Source organism: Brienomyrus brachyistius, chromosome 5, assembly GCF_023856365.1.
Source record: "Brienomyrus brachyistius isolate T26 chromosome 5, BBRACH_0.4, whole genome shotgun sequence".
NCBI lineage: Eukaryota > Metazoa > Chordata > Actinopteri > Osteoglossiformes > Mormyridae > Brienomyrus > Brienomyrus brachyistius.
The window spans coordinates 20,535,115-20,551,757 of NC_064537.1; the positions used below are offsets into that span (position 1 = coordinate 20,535,115).

General features: G+C 37.5%; 1 protein-coding gene across 2 annotated transcripts; it reads right to left on the reverse strand.

Moving 5' to 3' along the window:
* Positions 1-4,023: 4,023 nt before the first annotated feature.
* Positions 4,024-14,959, reverse strand: gsg1l2b (gsg1-like 2b). Of its 2 annotated transcripts, XM_049014425.1 has the most exons (5): positions 14,532-14,959; positions 13,807-13,854; positions 9,399-9,551; positions 5,967-6,078; positions 4,024-4,793 (listed from the first exon to the last, which is right to left on the reverse strand). In XM_049014425.1, the coding sequence occupies exons 1-5, from the start codon at positions 14,830-14,832 to the stop codon at positions 4,493-4,495; spliced, it is 915 nt and encodes a 304-aa protein (XP_048870382.1). In that variant the 5' UTR covers positions 14,833-14,959; the 3' UTR covers positions 4,024-4,492. The 2 variants fall into 2 exon arrangements, with proteins under 2 accessions (XP_048870382.1, XP_048870383.1); XM_049014426.1 differs by lacking the exon at positions 13,807-13,854.
* Positions 14,960-16,643: the final 1,684 nt, after the last annotated feature.

Below are 16,643 nucleotides of genomic sequence, written 5' to 3' on the forward strand. Positions count from 1 at the left end.
CAATGTCAAAATACCAGGTTTTTATCACATTGTGGGGAAATCTGGTCCCCACAATGTAATAATTACAAACGCACACACACACACACACACACGGGGGGTATTTTTTCCCCTGCCCAATCCATCCCTGACAAAAACCTAATTCAAATGAAAGTAGCCCTCGGAAGCACAGAGCAGGCCAGGTCTCACTGCATCATCTTGTCACAATCTCATTTAGCACTAACACAATCTTGCCTTCCCCAGAAACCCAAAGTCTCTGCAGCATCAATTAAAATGGCAAAATCCATATCTCATCAGCATGAAAGCCATAAGCTTCATTAGGGGTGCGCTAACAACTTAATTTCATCTGCAAATTCAAATACTTATGTATTTTTTGTAATTTTGTTGCCATGCAATGCTGTGTTATCAAGAAGCCTCTAATTAAACTGTACACAAGAAGTTACGGTAACACTTTCTTTAAAGCTGTCATCTGTAATTTATGATAGATACCTTCATAATATATTATAATGGCCTATATACGAATTAATAATACATCATAGCATCTTCTATTGACAGTTATAAGGCATTATAGAGTTGATTATAATACGGTAAAACCTTGGTTGCAAGTAACTTGGTCTGCGTTTTGCAAGATGAGCACAATTTTTTAATAAATATTAACTTGATAAACAAGCAAGGTCTTGCAATACGAGTATTACCTATACGCTTTGCCTACCGAGCGTCACATGATCACGACTGAGCCGATGATTCTTCTGTCTCTTGCTGCGGGATTGTGGGTAATCGTTTCCCATGCTCGGTCTTACTCACTCCTATAGTCAAAATTTAGTAGAAAAGCACCACCCGAATAAAGGCATACCAGTGCGTGGGGTGAATCTGTTTAACGACAATTCAATGTCCACATCCATATAGAAAAAGTAGACTAAAGCAGCCATCACTGGATAGGTTTTTTGTTAAAGTCACACAAAAAGAAAAAGATTCTTTTGAATCAACAGAGCAGTAATTCTCTTGGTTATAGTGAAAGTCGTCCTATAAAGTAACTCCCTTCTATCTCGTCTTCCTCATACCACTCACGATCGTTTTCGAAGGAAAATTTTTGTATTTTGACTTTATATTTTGTATTAATAATTTTTGTATGAATATTTTTGGGAACAGCTTCTATTTTTTGGGTTGTGGACCGAAAACTCTGAGTTTGTTAATTTTATTATTTGTTTTATAAGACTGCACAATCTGTGTTCAACTGGCTAAATCATACTCAACGGCTTTTAAGTATATAACCTTGGAAATCGAGCACTGGACTGCACAACTGGACCAGCTCGGACATCGAACGGGTTTGTCGAATATTTTCGATTTGAACTTCGGTCGAAATCTGGGAATCTGGCCGTTCCTACTAAAACTTGCATGGGTCGAGACGCGTTCAACTTTACCAATTCGGACCTCGAATGGTAAACATATGAAAACCTCGAGAACAATTTCAACTCGACCGAAAACTCAAAACAAAACAGACCTGTTAAAACTATTCGGATCGAGACTCGCCTCCCTTTCCAAACAATAACTCCTCCATCCCTCCTCTCCAGTATAGGTAAGGTGCTCATAAATGATCATTTAGGTCTATTTCATGTTCGTTGCTTTTTATGCGTATATTAGTATTAGTTTTATACTGATTGTTGAGGGTTTGGGACGGATTAAATTCATTTAGATTATTTCTTATAAAGAAATTCGAATTGGACGTCGACCAAATCGCAACTCAACCGGCCTTCTGGAGCGAATTAAGTTCATGTTCCAATGTACCGCTGTCGTATTATCACTGATATAGTCACACAGAATTTAAGAATATCCTGATTTGCAAACAGAGGTTCTGGTGACCTCTTATGGACAAAATACAGTTGTGTTCTTGATTCAGGGCAACTTCCCTTGCAGAAACAGTTACCTGGCATAATTTTGCACGGAATTTTGTTTGGAATATACATAATTCTTTATATAGAGACGTAAAAAAACCCCTTTCACCAGAGTTTTCGATTTCCTGTTCATTAAGGACCCCTTCCAGCCCTCCCACATGTGCCTGCAAGGCTCCTGAATAAACGGCTGGCGCGATCAGTACCTTTTGTCTGGGAGGAATCAATGAATCATGAAGAAGTATGAGAAAATGACTTGCAAAACTTTGGCGCCCCCTCAGGGTTGAAAAGTTGTATTATGGTATTAAATGGAGCACCTGATTTCACACCTGCGTTCCAAAACATTTTCCATTTACATTTTTCTCGATTGGATTTGCAGAACCCCACTTACCCCAGGTGATCAGTGCTCGCATAAATTGGATAATCCTAAGGCAGTACAAGACAATTTTGGATTGGTTATTTCTTTGTGTCAGTGCTTAACTCTCTACCCTTACTACTTCATAGTTTGCTCTATTCTGTTCCTCAGATAAGGGTCTGGTCCACATATAATTCTTGATTCCATTGAAGAACCGACTATAAAATCATTATCAATCTCAGTTTTAGGCAGAACAGGAAGAATTTTAATCAGGTAACCTTAATGCTTAAGAGACCCAAATTACTTAATTTGTAAAATGAAAACTTATGAAGTTTAGATGATTCAGATGCAAAAAGTTAAAAGCCTTTTATGCCACTCCTATCAATTCCTTAAAATTGTAATCTTGATGAACATTGACAAAAACCAAGGAAAGAAGTGTAGTGCTCCACTTCATGTAATTAAACAAATATAAAAGCTGTGATAATTAATAACTTCAATTTAGTCAGCTTTGTAATTTAAAATGAGGCACAAATACTCACAACAGAATATATTTAATGGCTGTTGACACAAATAACAAAATCCATTAGACAATTTAACTATATAAATAAAAAACACAGCCTTTATCACGCATAATTACTTAACTTTGATTATTACAAAGTACAAACAAGGTTCAAAATAGGAACTGTTCTAGAAACAATATTTAGAACATTATTCCTAAATGACACTATAGTTAAGCTAAAGAAATAAAAAATAATGCATTTTGATACAGTAGGTGGATTTAGTTACTGGTAACCGGAAGCTTAATAAAACAAGCTGGACGATAACTGTGTGCAGTGTTGGTCAAATACTATAACCCTGCCGTATTACACTGATTATAATGCCACATTGTACATATCTACAAAATGAGCCATCTGAGGGTGCAAAGTAGCAGACTTAATGGAGAGTCCATTGAATCATTTGTAGGGACAGAAGGTGGAAGTTTCGCTAACATGGATTGCAAGAAACACTGTAACAACTCACATGATCTCTAAATAAGCTCCTCAAGAATAAATTTTTCCTGAAACATAGCGATTGTTTTGTGCCTGAAATTGTCTTCATGAAGCTGTTTCTCGGCAAGCTTTTTAGCTGTTCCATATTGCTTGATAAGTAAAGGGAATTAAGATTTTATTTTTGTTGTTTTGGGTTCTTCTTTAAATAAATTTTTGTTGCTTTACTAATGTGACCTATGAAACTAAACACCTTTTCATTTTGATATTTCCGGCAATATTAACATTCTGTTAATATTCAAAAGTTTAACATTCTGTGAGGTGCAGGAAGAAAATACATTGCATCTTATAAGTTAAATTTTGTTCTTTGCATAAAAAAGCTAATAGTATAGTTAGCGTTCTGTAGTCTTTGTGGAGTGTCTTTTAAAATAAAAAATGAATTTGTCCATGTAACTTTATTGCTTATCACACTAATATTAATATTTTTCGTGAACCATTCTGATAATGTTTATGAGACTATGAATGTCAAAGAAATCAGATACACAGCCCTTTGTTGTTTCAGGGGGAGTTCAAGAACAGCAGTGCAACCACATTGAAATGTCATTAAAAATCCATACATTTGCCTTTTATACCAGGCCTTAAAATATTTAATAACTTCATTTTTCAGTTTCACTATAATGAACATGCAACAATGTTTAAATTTCAAAGCAAAGGCACTTAACACACTTTACCTTTACTTTTTTTTCCACAGCAGAAAATAAAAGATGTTAATGCATAATTTGAATAAAGTATTTTCAAGAAGAAAAATACATGATGTCACAAAAACCATTATATCTCTCATATAAAACAAAACAGAGCAATAATTTTTAGAACAAAAAAACACTTCATTTTCAGTCTATTGCCTGCTCCTTTGCAATTTTTCTAACATCAATAATCTATCAGCTTTATTCTCAGAGCAACATTTTTTTTTAATCGCCTTTTATCATTTAGAAAAGGAATTTTCTCATATAAGCAATACATACTCACATACAGCTACACCCATAAACTTTAACATCTACTTGTCTCCAGTTGCAAAATGCAAGACAATAAATAAATAATCATACATTGGTAAGAAAAACATAAAAAAATAATAAGTAATTGCCTGTTGTTTCAGTTGAAGTCAAATTCAACATTCAACACAGCATGAAAGAAGGGTTAGGGTTAGATATCATAATTTGAATATTTTTTTAGACACATCTAAAGGTCTAACCCCTTCAAAAAGCAGTTCAGCAGTACTCCTCCACCTGATGATCTGGTAGATCGTTTATATCTAGAAAGATTGAGGCATTGGAAAGCTTGCGAGTGCTACTGGAGAGATCGAGAAACTCCTCTGCGGTGCTGGGCACCGAGCTGATGTACATGTCCCACACCTGGTCTGGCGAATCCAAGTCAAGCAGCTTCTGCTTGATCTTCAGGTTCTTCTCAATGTTCTTTCGTTTGTGCTTGAACTCCAAGATAGTCTTTGTGTACCGATTGATTGTTGTCACGGATGAGGCCATGCAGGCAGTGAAGGAACTCCATGCTAAACTGAGACAGGGAGAGTTCATGAAGAAGAGTGTGAAAAGGAGCGCGTACATTTTGAGGTATGCATGTCTTGTTCAGCCATGCCCGCAATGGAGTAGCTTTCTGTCATGTAAACTGATACCCATCCAACTCACAATTACTCTGTCAGGGAAATTGTTCACCGATTATACACATGGCTGTAAATATCAATTATCATACATATTTTAATTATAAATAACCCGATTCCCATTTTACCTTTCTTTTTATCAGCTGGAATTTTTTTTATATTTCACAGAGAGTAAATGTATGTTTTTCAAGAGACTGATTCTAACTTTCAAAGCAATCGTCGTTTCAAAAGATTTATAAATCCTATTGCAGCACCCCAAAGCTGTCTAAAATCCTGTTTTATATTTCAAATACTTTTTTCCTGTTGTTGCACAATTCGAGTTACATTTTATTTAGGCAGATGCTATTTGCGCTGAGGTGCCAGCAGCCAAAAATGCTATTTGCACCCGGGTGAATACAGCAGGCATATGCTATTTGCACTCAGGTGTCAGCATTTGTCAAGAGAAAGAGGAAAGGGGGTTTCCAAATTTTCATTGCTAATGCTATTGAATCCACACAGTACTTTTTTTATTGCACCCCCCCTGCAAAGCTAAAATTCCCCCCATGTGTTACACATTAAAGGGGAATTCTTCCCCATAGTGAAAAATGAATTTCAAGCCATGTAGCTAGTGCTAAGGCTAGTTAGCAAGATTACCAGGTGCCTTCAGCCAGCTAACTTGCTAGAACAAGGGTACATTTTGTGTTGAATGTACCCTACCTTTTACATTTGTACCCCACTTTGGCACTTTCTGCCAAAGGATTTACGTGCAACCATTATATTTTTGTGGAGTCAGGGGGGCAGGAAGTCAGGAGGTCGGGTGTAAATAGCCAAATTGATGCCTTGTGGCTATTTTCACCCCGGTGAAAACTAACACGATCAGTTTGGTACAATATTCGGTGTCCACAGTTTCCTTAATACTGTATGGTGATATGCCTTTAATGAGTTGTAATTATGGCATCTTAATCTCAGTGTCTAGAAATTTGGAAACATTTTGGGAAAGATCACAAGCTTTTCTGAGAAGAAAATCATGACCTTTTTTTTTTTTTGTTGTCTAGGTCCGATAATGAGGTGCGGAAGAAATGGCAACTTACATGTAAGACCAGCTGTAATCCCAGTTCTGCGGTTTCCAGTCTTCAGGCCCGAGACTGACTGTTAACTGGAAGGCTGTTGTGAACATCATGTGTGCCACCATTCCCAGGAGACCTGAGACAAGGATAAACTAATAACCTGCTTTGCTCTCTGATGCATGTTACCTGCTGCACTCTGTGAATAACTTACATCCTATAATATTAATGTGTCTTTATCATTCTAATCGCATTAATTTCCATCCTGTCCTGGAGCCACTGAAAAATCTGCTGGAAAGATATAAGCACAGAAGTAAATTCTGAAGAGTTAAATGTCTAAATTATGTTGTAAAAAAATAAAACAGTAAAACAATCCATTTCAAGGATCTTTTGTCACTCAGTATTCCCTCTTTAGATTTAACCTTTAGCGTACATGTCGTATTTAGCCACCAGGTGTCAGTATTGGATCACATCTGTTTAAGGTAACGTTCTTAAACATGAAACGGTCACTAACAACTACAAAACCATCCCTTCCTCATATGCACTTTTCATTTTTTTTAAGTTACAAAGAAGCAGAATTTCAATATCTTTTTTTCATATGTTAATGCGATGTACAGTAAAAAACATTTCGTTCATTTATTTAAAAAAACAGTCGATGATTCATTTATGCTGCAAAATCTACACTCTCAGGACACTTGATAGTGTACAAGGTCAAAGTTTGTTTCCAAAGGAGCAAAAACATAAGAAAGATACAGAATTTAAAACCTTGCTTGAATGTGTGTCCAGACAGATACTGATTCTTTTTTAATGATATGATAAAATAAATGTTCAGTGTAGTTTGAAATATCAAAATGAAAACTGGAGGTCTTATAATCCTCAGCAGGGTTCAGAGATATACAGGTTTTTATTGTTTGGGAGTTATACATCATTTATGTTCTTAATACATGCTAAAGACATTTATCGTTAATCCATGACAGCTAATCTTCACGTTGGTAGAAATAAACATGTTTTTTTTTTTTAAAAATGACACTAAAACAAACAAAAATGTGCTGCGTCTTTTTCAGATCTTCCATCCAAATTAACAAAATGAGAAGACGGTGATGTTTTACTGACAATGTGTGGTGAAGCTCTTTGAAGCAAGCTCAGAGATGGACTGCGGTACCAGGAAACGCTGAATATCATGGGTACGGAAATACTACCCCGCAGTACCCGGGTGAGTGCTCTCTCCTCACCGGCTTTTGTCATGTACTAAAAACAACAACTCCTGATTAAATCCGATTAGTTCATAAGCCCTGCAACCCACAGAATGGCGCCAGGGCATACCAATCAGCTCTTCTCAGTTCTTGATTTCTCTCCCTTGTGCACTACTTCCATTACTACTTCCACTGTTTTGTCTCCCTGGTATAGCGTACCTCTATTTGTTAATACTTTGCCTTAATGCAATGTAAGTAGAATGGTACCTGTTAGTAAATAACGGCTGTAATCGCAAGAATAATCCACCACAATGTATGGAATGGACTTTATGCAGAAAGAATGTTCAAAAGAGAAGACACCAGGGGCTGGCAATGCTAATCAATACGCTGAAATGTATCGACTATTTATCACTTAAGAATGCGTTGAGTTGAATGGAAATGCAGCGGCTATAAAATTCACCTCGAAAATCAATAAGAAACAATTTAACGTATTTTTTAATCGCATTCTGTTTACTTTTGGTGCTGTGCCTCTTTTGGATTGTCCTGCACCCATATTTGTGACTCTCCCCTGCCACCGTTGGACAAAGGCCTGGACAACTGTGGAAGAATTAATTATATCACAGCTCCCTATTACTCCCTGTGTGGTTAAGAGAGAGCCTTTGGGGAACTTCCAAAGCGTCATCTGTCTCTTTAATCATAAGTGAGAACGATAAAATGCAGTGTGTGGATATTAACATCATTACTTTTACATTACTTTTAACTAGCAGAGCATGGATAGTCTTATTCCTTGGGGGGATTGCTTCCTGTCTCATTTATAGCTTATCAAAGTCATTTCCCATTGGCTAATAAAACATGCACATAATATAATACAGTATATTGGTCTGGCAGAGAGTAATAAGTGTAGAAGCAACAAAAGAGCAGCATGATTTCCCTTCTTTGCAGAGCTATACTACTAATGTCAGGTGTGCCGTGTGTTGCCACGCAAAATAGTTAAATCTATTGTAAGAAAACAGTATATGATGTGGTTTTCAACTCATTCAGCTTACATTTTTCAATAAAGTGTGATCTACATTCATCATGAGAAATTTGTGTTAAAGGCCAACCCTGGAGATTATTTCACTATTAATTGAAATTCGGAAACAGATAGAATAAAATGAGCAACGCATTCCATTAAAAATGTGATGTACTACAACCTTGTTTTACGAACAATGTGGTCTTTTCATTCTAACCAAATGCACAAAATGACAATGTGTGGTCATTGTCACTGGGGCAGGCTAGGGGGCAGAACAGACTACAGAACTACAAAATGAGCAACAAACGTCATTTGATAATGGTCTTAAATTACTTTCTTTTAATTATAATTTAGTCTTTTCGTTGTAAACAAAAGTACATCAAATGCTGCAGACAGTAAGTTGTTTAACGCTCAGCTAGGATAGACAGGATGAATAGGTTTGTAATTTTATGCTTACATTGTTATGAAGGTTCTGTCAAGGGTAAAGCATCTCTTACAGAAACATTGCACTTAGCGTGAATTGCCTCAGCATAAATGAACAGAATTTGAGGAAGAGGAAGTGGAGTTTTGAATGAAAGAATTATATGATTCAATAGTGTTTAAGTGTACTGTTGGAAACTGTCTTATTTAGGCCTAGGAAATGTATTGCATTAAGTATTAATTTTAATGTCATAATGCATTACTGTATTTTTTTGATGGAATTAATGTGTACAGTACTTTGATATCCAGATTTGAGAACAGAATGAGCAAACAGCCCTACAGTTTAGGTCATGACGTTTGCGCAGAATCCCAGGATTCAAAGCGTTCAGTTAGTGCCTCTCAGATAGACTGATATTACCAAGTTCCATTTTTAAAAGCTGCCAGACAGAGACGTACATAGGATAAAAATATCGCAATTTGCAATATTTGCTTTATTTTATTGAAGACTTTTAATTAAAAAACTTGAGATCTTTCATGTTATTAAGTGCACTTTCAGTCATTGTCATGCTTCTGTTTTTAAAATCAAAAAATTTATGCTATAGTAATGAGCTTATGAGAATGACCCAAATACTCCCTTTGTGTTAATTGTACATTCATTTAGGTATTCAATGTGTAAATATTTGATTTTATCTTGAATGTTAGCTACGTTTGATCACAGAAAGCTGCAATTGATTCATATTACATTTTAAATCGATTCTCATCCCTAATCGAAATATAACAGGTTTCTCAGCAGCGATTTATTTCTCCTTAAGTTAAGAAGAGGTGGGCTGTTACCTGACAGGACAGTAAATATTGCGGCGAAGGCATTGAGCTTGAGGCCATCAATGACGTTGCTGTAGTAGCAGACTTCTATTGACATGAGGATCCCTCCCGTCGACAGCAGAACGATGTAGAGGCATTCCGCAACGATGCACAACCACAAGACCCCTGGGAAACATCACAAGAGCACTTTTAGTAAGCAGATCTTCTTTCAACACTGTGACTTGAAAGATCAGTTGTGGTTGGTCACCAATACTGAGATCTGTGGCCAGCTGTATTCTCTAATTTTTTTTTTTCAAATCGATAAATCCAACTGAAATATGAAACTGATCCCTGTAGATACAGCAATATAAAATGCAGTGGAATTCATTTTTTATTAATGTGGTAACTTATTGTCTTTGTTGGCAGATTATGAGTTTCCAGAGGCACTGAGCACACTCTTCAATGTTAGATTGCTTTTGAAAAATTTAGCCTAATATTTAAATTTATGCCATACAGATGATTGTAATTCTTTATATTGTCACACTGAAAATAATTACATTGAAATTTAAGAAGTTTTCTGCTGCCACAAAATCCATTCCTTCACTAATTCTGGTTGGACGTTTAGCACATGGACTGGGTGGAATGGTGGCTCTGTGGGTAATGCCTTTGCCTCACAGTTACAGAGCTGGGTGTTTGAGCCCCTGCTCTCCCTGTGGCGGATGCATGTGTACTCAGTATTGGGTAGGTCTTCCCCTCCTGTGTTGTCAGGTCCAGCAAAAATCTGCTTAAAATCTGCCCAGTGGAAGCTGAAAGTAGCCCGATATTTGAAATGCCAGTACACTGTATCTCAAAGAAATACACCAGTATTTTGCATGCTGGTCACATTCAAACGTTCAACATTTTAAAACCATAGTTAAACACGATGATATCACATAGACGGACACACTCTCCTTTCCCAGGGTTGCCAACTTTAGTCAGCGGGCCGGAGAGACATTTTCAATTCGAGACAGGTCTCTGCATAGGTATGCGCATGTTTTATTACCTTGTAAATAGTCTGTAGGGTTTCAGTACTACCCCAACTGATGTAGCTAATTTTAGGTTCATAATGGAATAATACAGATTTGCCATAAGATTGCTTGCATGAGAGTCTGAAAGAGTGAGTGTCATGGCAGATGCAGGTGAGTTGGTAACCCTGCTTTCCGTGTGCATCTGTCTGGTCACCAAAAGTCACACGCACACACCCAGCAATTGTCTGACGTCCCACAGAGGATGTACCCCTGCCTTGTGCCTTATGCTGTTCAGGACAGGCTCTAGGCCTTACAGTATGTGAACAAGATAAGCATTCGGATTATGGGTAGATGTTAGCATTAACCGGGGTGCTGTAAAGGGGACGAAATTTAAGATGATTTCAAAGGCCCCTGAGTGACAGGGGCCCTAAAAAGTTTAGAACATAATTGGATTGGTCTGGGTTGGGAGCCCAACATGAAAAGCTTTCATGGGGCCCAAAATTGCTAGCGGCACTTCTGAGTATAGATCTTATATATCTTGTTTATGAAGCAGATACAGCCACACGTAGCCCTGGTATTACAGGTCCCTTCTGTGGCAGTCTGTATTCAGTAAATGTTGATGACGTCTTTGGGTCTTATCACAGAGATTCCTACAACCGTTTATTTCCCTCAGCTTGGGAAATAACCCAAAAGAAAAGCTAAAACCTTCAATTTCGTTTAAAGTGAACAATGATGGAATGACCAACTGGAGCTCCATGACAACCCTCTGAAATCATTGGTATAACAACCCTTATAGCCTGCATAGGCAGCATTTTTGGCAAATATTACTAACATTTATTTTAATCTGCCCATGCTGGTTGCTTAATGCAGAAGCTCTTTGTCAAAGAAAGCAGGCAGGCCATTTTGTCAGTGAACAATGCAACACACCAACTCTTTTTCTCTTCTATTTGCTGTCTGCTACTCACAAAAGCATAACCATGTAACATATTTACTAAAATATACGACTGCTGTGTAATCATCATAATATTATTATACTCCATAGGGAAGCAGAAAACAGCAGAAAGTGTCCTAAGATAAATTTTATTTTTCTGAAAAGCATCACACATGAGGGCAACAACAGCTGAAGATCATAGGTATACCTTAGGAACTGCAGCAACAGATATTCATGCATATATTCATATGACACCTTTTTACGGTAAGTAAAAGTACTTTTAATGGTTATTGTAATGGTTGATTATGCGTTGTTATTGAATTTTACATTGGGACATTGGTGTGAACAAGTTTTCCACTTTAGGATTTAGGCTGAATAAATCTGTAAATAACATGCTGTTTACTTGGATATTTCATGTGCTTCTGCAGTCCACCATAGAGTTTTGAAAACTCCACCTGTTTTATATGACTTTATGTCTTTTTTAATGCTCAGAATAAAATAGCTGACGTTCTGATCTTTCAGGCTATGAATCCCAGTCAGGAGATTGTATACGTGCATATTCCACCCGAATTAATTCTTTTTATCAGCAGTTGCCCAGGTTATAGGAGACAGCTTACAGCCCTGACCTTGACCCTCTGCTAAATTACTGGTGGCAAGGAAGATGGCTTTTAACATTGCTTTTCCTTTAAGACTGTATATATCCAACATTGCTAAAAAGCTATGCTTTCCATTCAGACCATTTACTCACTGAAATTAGGTATTGATGTGGAAGCATATAGAAGGGCACTTAAAGCTCACTAACAATCTTTGTTATAATACCGAAGTCTCCCAAAGTATTAACCAAAGTGCAAATTTTAACTTCATGAATGAATTAACTTGGATATTTTTGTATATTATCTATCCATTCTAAAATGCTGTGTTTTTGCATATTCTGTCTCCCTCTCAGCTTCTTGTCACCAGCAAATTTGATTTCTTAAATCTCCTGGAATGTTATTTATATTGGTGCATAATAATGCCAATACAGGAGACTGTTGGTCTCTGGTGACCATACTGGCTTGTAATGTGCTGGTACGCTTTTGATAGCAATTTTTACTATAAACCCTCCTATCCCGAATCCTGTTGGCTTTTAGATCAATATTTCATGCATAAATTTAATGAATGCTGTTTGTAAGTAAAAAGCACACGAACGCATTCAGTATTGCACGCACAAATGAGCGCCTAAAAGGAGCCAGAGCAGTGGGGTGTAGTGATACTTTTGAGATTTTCGCTAATGAACTGCCAGGTTGTACTGATGGTCTCGTCACTGGGCGCGTGCAGCAATCTGCATGCCGACGTCCATAAAACAGCTCTAACACAGGACCATATGCTACTTTGCCGGTTATTCCAATCACGAATGGATGTCTTGTAAAAATGATCGTTGGGTTTATTTGCTTTCCCACCTGTTCATGCTATCCTTATTATTTTTGCCTCCAGTTTAAAGCAGTGCTGATGGACTCGCTCCCTGCATTCTTCTCGGCTCAGAAATGAATTGGACTCACAATAAATCAAAGCATGATGTACCATAGCGCAGTTGTAGGTTTTTTCTTTTAAATCAAGTACATTAGCTTATGTATATAATAACTGTTGTATCATGTGCTTATTATATTCCTAACAATCGTCTACTAAATTTTGCAGATTATAATAATTTTTCTAATTTTTATTACACTGATATAGCTATAGTCTCTAGCAGAAGGCAATAAAATAAAGCCAATTTGCAGAAGTACAGATGCATTTCACATACAGATTATCAACAGTTCCGTAACTGATTATATTCATATACCTTCAGAGATATCAGTATGCTGCTCAGTTGTTATTCTGTGGAGGGCTAGAAGTTTGGTTCGTGTTCATCTTGTTTATATATTGAACGTGTAATTGCAGGTGCTCTTGTACTTTCAAAAGAGAAATCTGCACAACTCTGTTATGTGTAAGAAAATAAACTGTAATGTGATGATATCAGTAATCAGTAACTATTAGTACAATCAAAGGAAAAATCTAAATGAAATACGTGCCTGTAATTATCCTAGTAAAATTTTAGCAATTGTAAAATTTTACTGCATGATCCACAAGTCCATATTTTCAGACGGAGGATGTAATTAAGTTAAAAGGGAAAATATCTTGTGTGTACACAGAGTTGTGCCTCTCAGTTGACCACTAAATCAACTTTACCATTATATTCCGTAATATAACTGCATTTTCAACTGGTTCACAGATTAAACCACATGTTGTTTAATTGTATTATATATTTTGTATGCATAGCAAATGCATTGAAGCATTTTTAGCATAATATACGTAAGTCTATATAACTAGTAAAAGTTAAACATAAAAAAAAAATTTATACAGTAAAAGGGTCAGAAATCAATTAGGTTGCAAAATCGGCAATGCACACCAAATAGAAAATGTTCAGCAACTGATTAACAAATGAATCCTAAAATAAGAATTATGTAACTTGGGTAGAAATACATACCTCTTTCGTGTGAAGGTGCAATATTTAAAAAACTTCTGCAGTTTTCTCCTGAAAGAAGGTCACATGTAAATTGTACATTTCGGGTAGTTTCATTCATAATGATGTGTTACCATTGCTTTAGATTTCCCTGTTCCTTTTCAACAGACGTTCAGCTTATTAATGAATTTACAGTACAGTATCAAGTATCAGCTAGTGGAAAAAAAACCCTTTTTTCGTTTGTTTTTGATCCTCCATTACATTTGACTATATATCTTTATATACATCTCTTTAAAATCAGACAATTGCTAATAGAATTTATGCTGAACCGTCCTTGTAATGCATCCCTAAGATCTGTAAGAAGATCAGCAGCTTGGCATGTACTCGTTCCACATCATCAATTGTTCCGTTGCTCTTTTTTTGAATTTTGTAATAGAAAGTACATAATTCATAAATCCTGATCCCAGAAAAATATTCACTGTTTCGGGATTACAATTTTAAAGTAATTTTAAAGAAGTTGTTTTATTCTCCCTACCAAAGTAGTGTGGCATTCACCGAGCTAAACCATGTGTAAATGCAAGATAATACGAGACACTCTACAAACAGCCTAATTTCACAAAAACATTTGTTGAAAGTTTTTTTTTTTTTTTTTTTTTTTTTACTAAATAAGCATAGATAAATAGAAGAGTGTAACATTCGTAAATGGTTTTCTTCATGAAATGTATTCGGTGCAGCTGTAGGTCTCTCACCAATCATGTTGACATTTTGCTCGCATGAGAACCAGATGCCAGTGTGGAACTTCCTCATAAGAAACTTGTCCTCCCCAGTCTCCCAGATGTACTGCACCAGCCTGCTGTCATTGAGGTTGGAACTATTGAACCTAATGCAGAAGCTTTGCTTGAGGGCGACGGGCCCCTTGCAGAAGGGCTTCACCACCTTCCGGGTGCCTTCACACCAGTAGCTGGTGGTGAGGGCCGACACGGCAAATAGGAGCGCAAGGAAGTTCAAGGTGAGTGCCAGAGACGCTCTCCGGCGCCGGTCTATCCCCATTGTACAGCAAAGACACAAGTCAAGAGCTTCTAATCCTGCTTTTCAGTGCTTCTCAGATCTTTATAATCCGGTTTGTCATTGAAAATATCCCCTGGTAATTACAGCCGCTTGTGACTCGTCCGTGCTGCTTGCTCCCTGGATATGTTCATTTGATGAACAGATACTCTCTCTTTGTATCCCCCCCACCCCCTGCTGAATCTCTCTCTCTCTCTCTCTCTCCCTCCCTCCTTCTCTCTCTCTCCCTGGGTTCACAGAGTCAGTGAATGGAGAAAACGGTGCCTTTTCTCTGCCTGTCTGCTCCTCTGTCACTGGGGCTCCTGCTCTCTTTGCTGCAGGTTACCGATATAACAAATTATGCTGAAAGGTTTGCGCAGCAAACATTAAGGGCATTTTACAAAGACATAAGGGAAGAGGACTGGCTAGACGTCGGGGGGAGTATTTATTGATTATGAAGGGTTTTAAGGTAAAATTCGAACTGGAGGGGTTGTTGTACAGAGATGTGCGGTCCATAGTAAAGAAGCGTCCTGCATTGATTGGATATTATGAGCAAATGCTTTAAAAATGGCTGCCAGGAACAGGGAAAGTGACAGTTTGTCACAGATCATATCCCCAAGATTACTGCGCCTTTATTTCCAATAATTTCATACAATGATATACTACCAACCTGTCGAGATTTTCACATCAGACATTATAAGAACCAGTTATCAAATGTCATCAGAATCCCAGTGCTTTAACCTCTATTTGCTTTGCATAACAGAATATCGCATGCTGCACGGCATGCAATACTCGGAGATTAAAAAATATTGGGACAAACCATGGAAAGTGACCAGTTATTCTAGTACCTTCAGTAGTTCCATCGCTAAGAGGCTCAGGGGTTAGAATGAAGGACTTGGGTATGTTTGATCTCAGAGACCCTCAAAGCCCACAGGTGAGCCAAGAAATCTGATAAGGGCTTGGGGATTTTCCTGAAGGTCATAACCTTTACTTTTTCCACCCAAATAAGAGACGAGGAGAAAATGTAAAGTGCAGGGGTTCTCAAAGTCGGGACTGTGGTCAGGATGCGGACCTAACTGCCAGCTAATCTGAGCACACCGAAAATGCACCATATGAAACAATATGGTTAATATAAGATGGCTTAACGTGGTTTGAAGTGCAAAAATACAATGTAGAACCACCAAACTTTGCACACCCATAACTCATCATAATTCCCCCAGGGAGTCTAATCAATCAGCAAGTGTTGAAAAGTTCCCATTGTTGCAGTGTCTATATCAATAATTACTGTCAATTCATTAAAGGTCACGAAATGTTGTTTTGTTATTGAAAATCGTTCCGGACCTTGAGCAAAAACCTGATGTGGGCCTTTGATCAAAAAGTTTGAGAACCCCCGGTATAGTGCCTAAAGTCAATATAATATAATACAACATAATTTACGAAAAGGGGGGGGTGACAGTGGTTAGCATTGTTGCCTCACACCCCTCAAACCGGGGTTCGAGACTCCGCCCCGGCTCCGTGTTCTCCATGTGTATTGTGGGGTTTCTGCTGGGTTCTTCGGTTCTCCGGTGTTCCTCCACAGTCCAAAAACATCCTAAGATGAACTCAAGTTACCAAATTGCCTATAGGTACAGTATGTCTACGTGAATGTGTGCAATGGGTTGGTGCCTCATCTTGCATCGTTCCTTGCCTTGTGCCTGTAGCTTCTGAGACCTATGGACCCCCTGTAACCTTAAATAGGACAGGTGGGTACAAAAATGCTTGGATAATATCAAAAACAACTGCAACGTATTTAAGTTTAGCTTAAATCCAGTTTGATA

Bases quoted from the DNA above. Each gene is read 5' to 3' on its own strand.
- gsg1l2b (XM_049014425.1), bottom strand. From the start codon at position 14,832: ATGGGGATAGACCGGCGCCGGAGAGCGTCTCTGGCACTCACCTTGAAC. The intron at 6,079-9,398 runs GTAACAGCCCAC...TCCTTGTCTCAG, and splicing joins AATATTTACTGTCCTGTCAG to GTCTCCTGGGAATGGTGGCA. The intron at 4,794-5,966 runs GTAAGTTGCCAT...TCCCTGTCTCAG, and splicing joins GATTACAGCTGGTCTTACAT to TTTAGCATGGAGTTCCTTCA.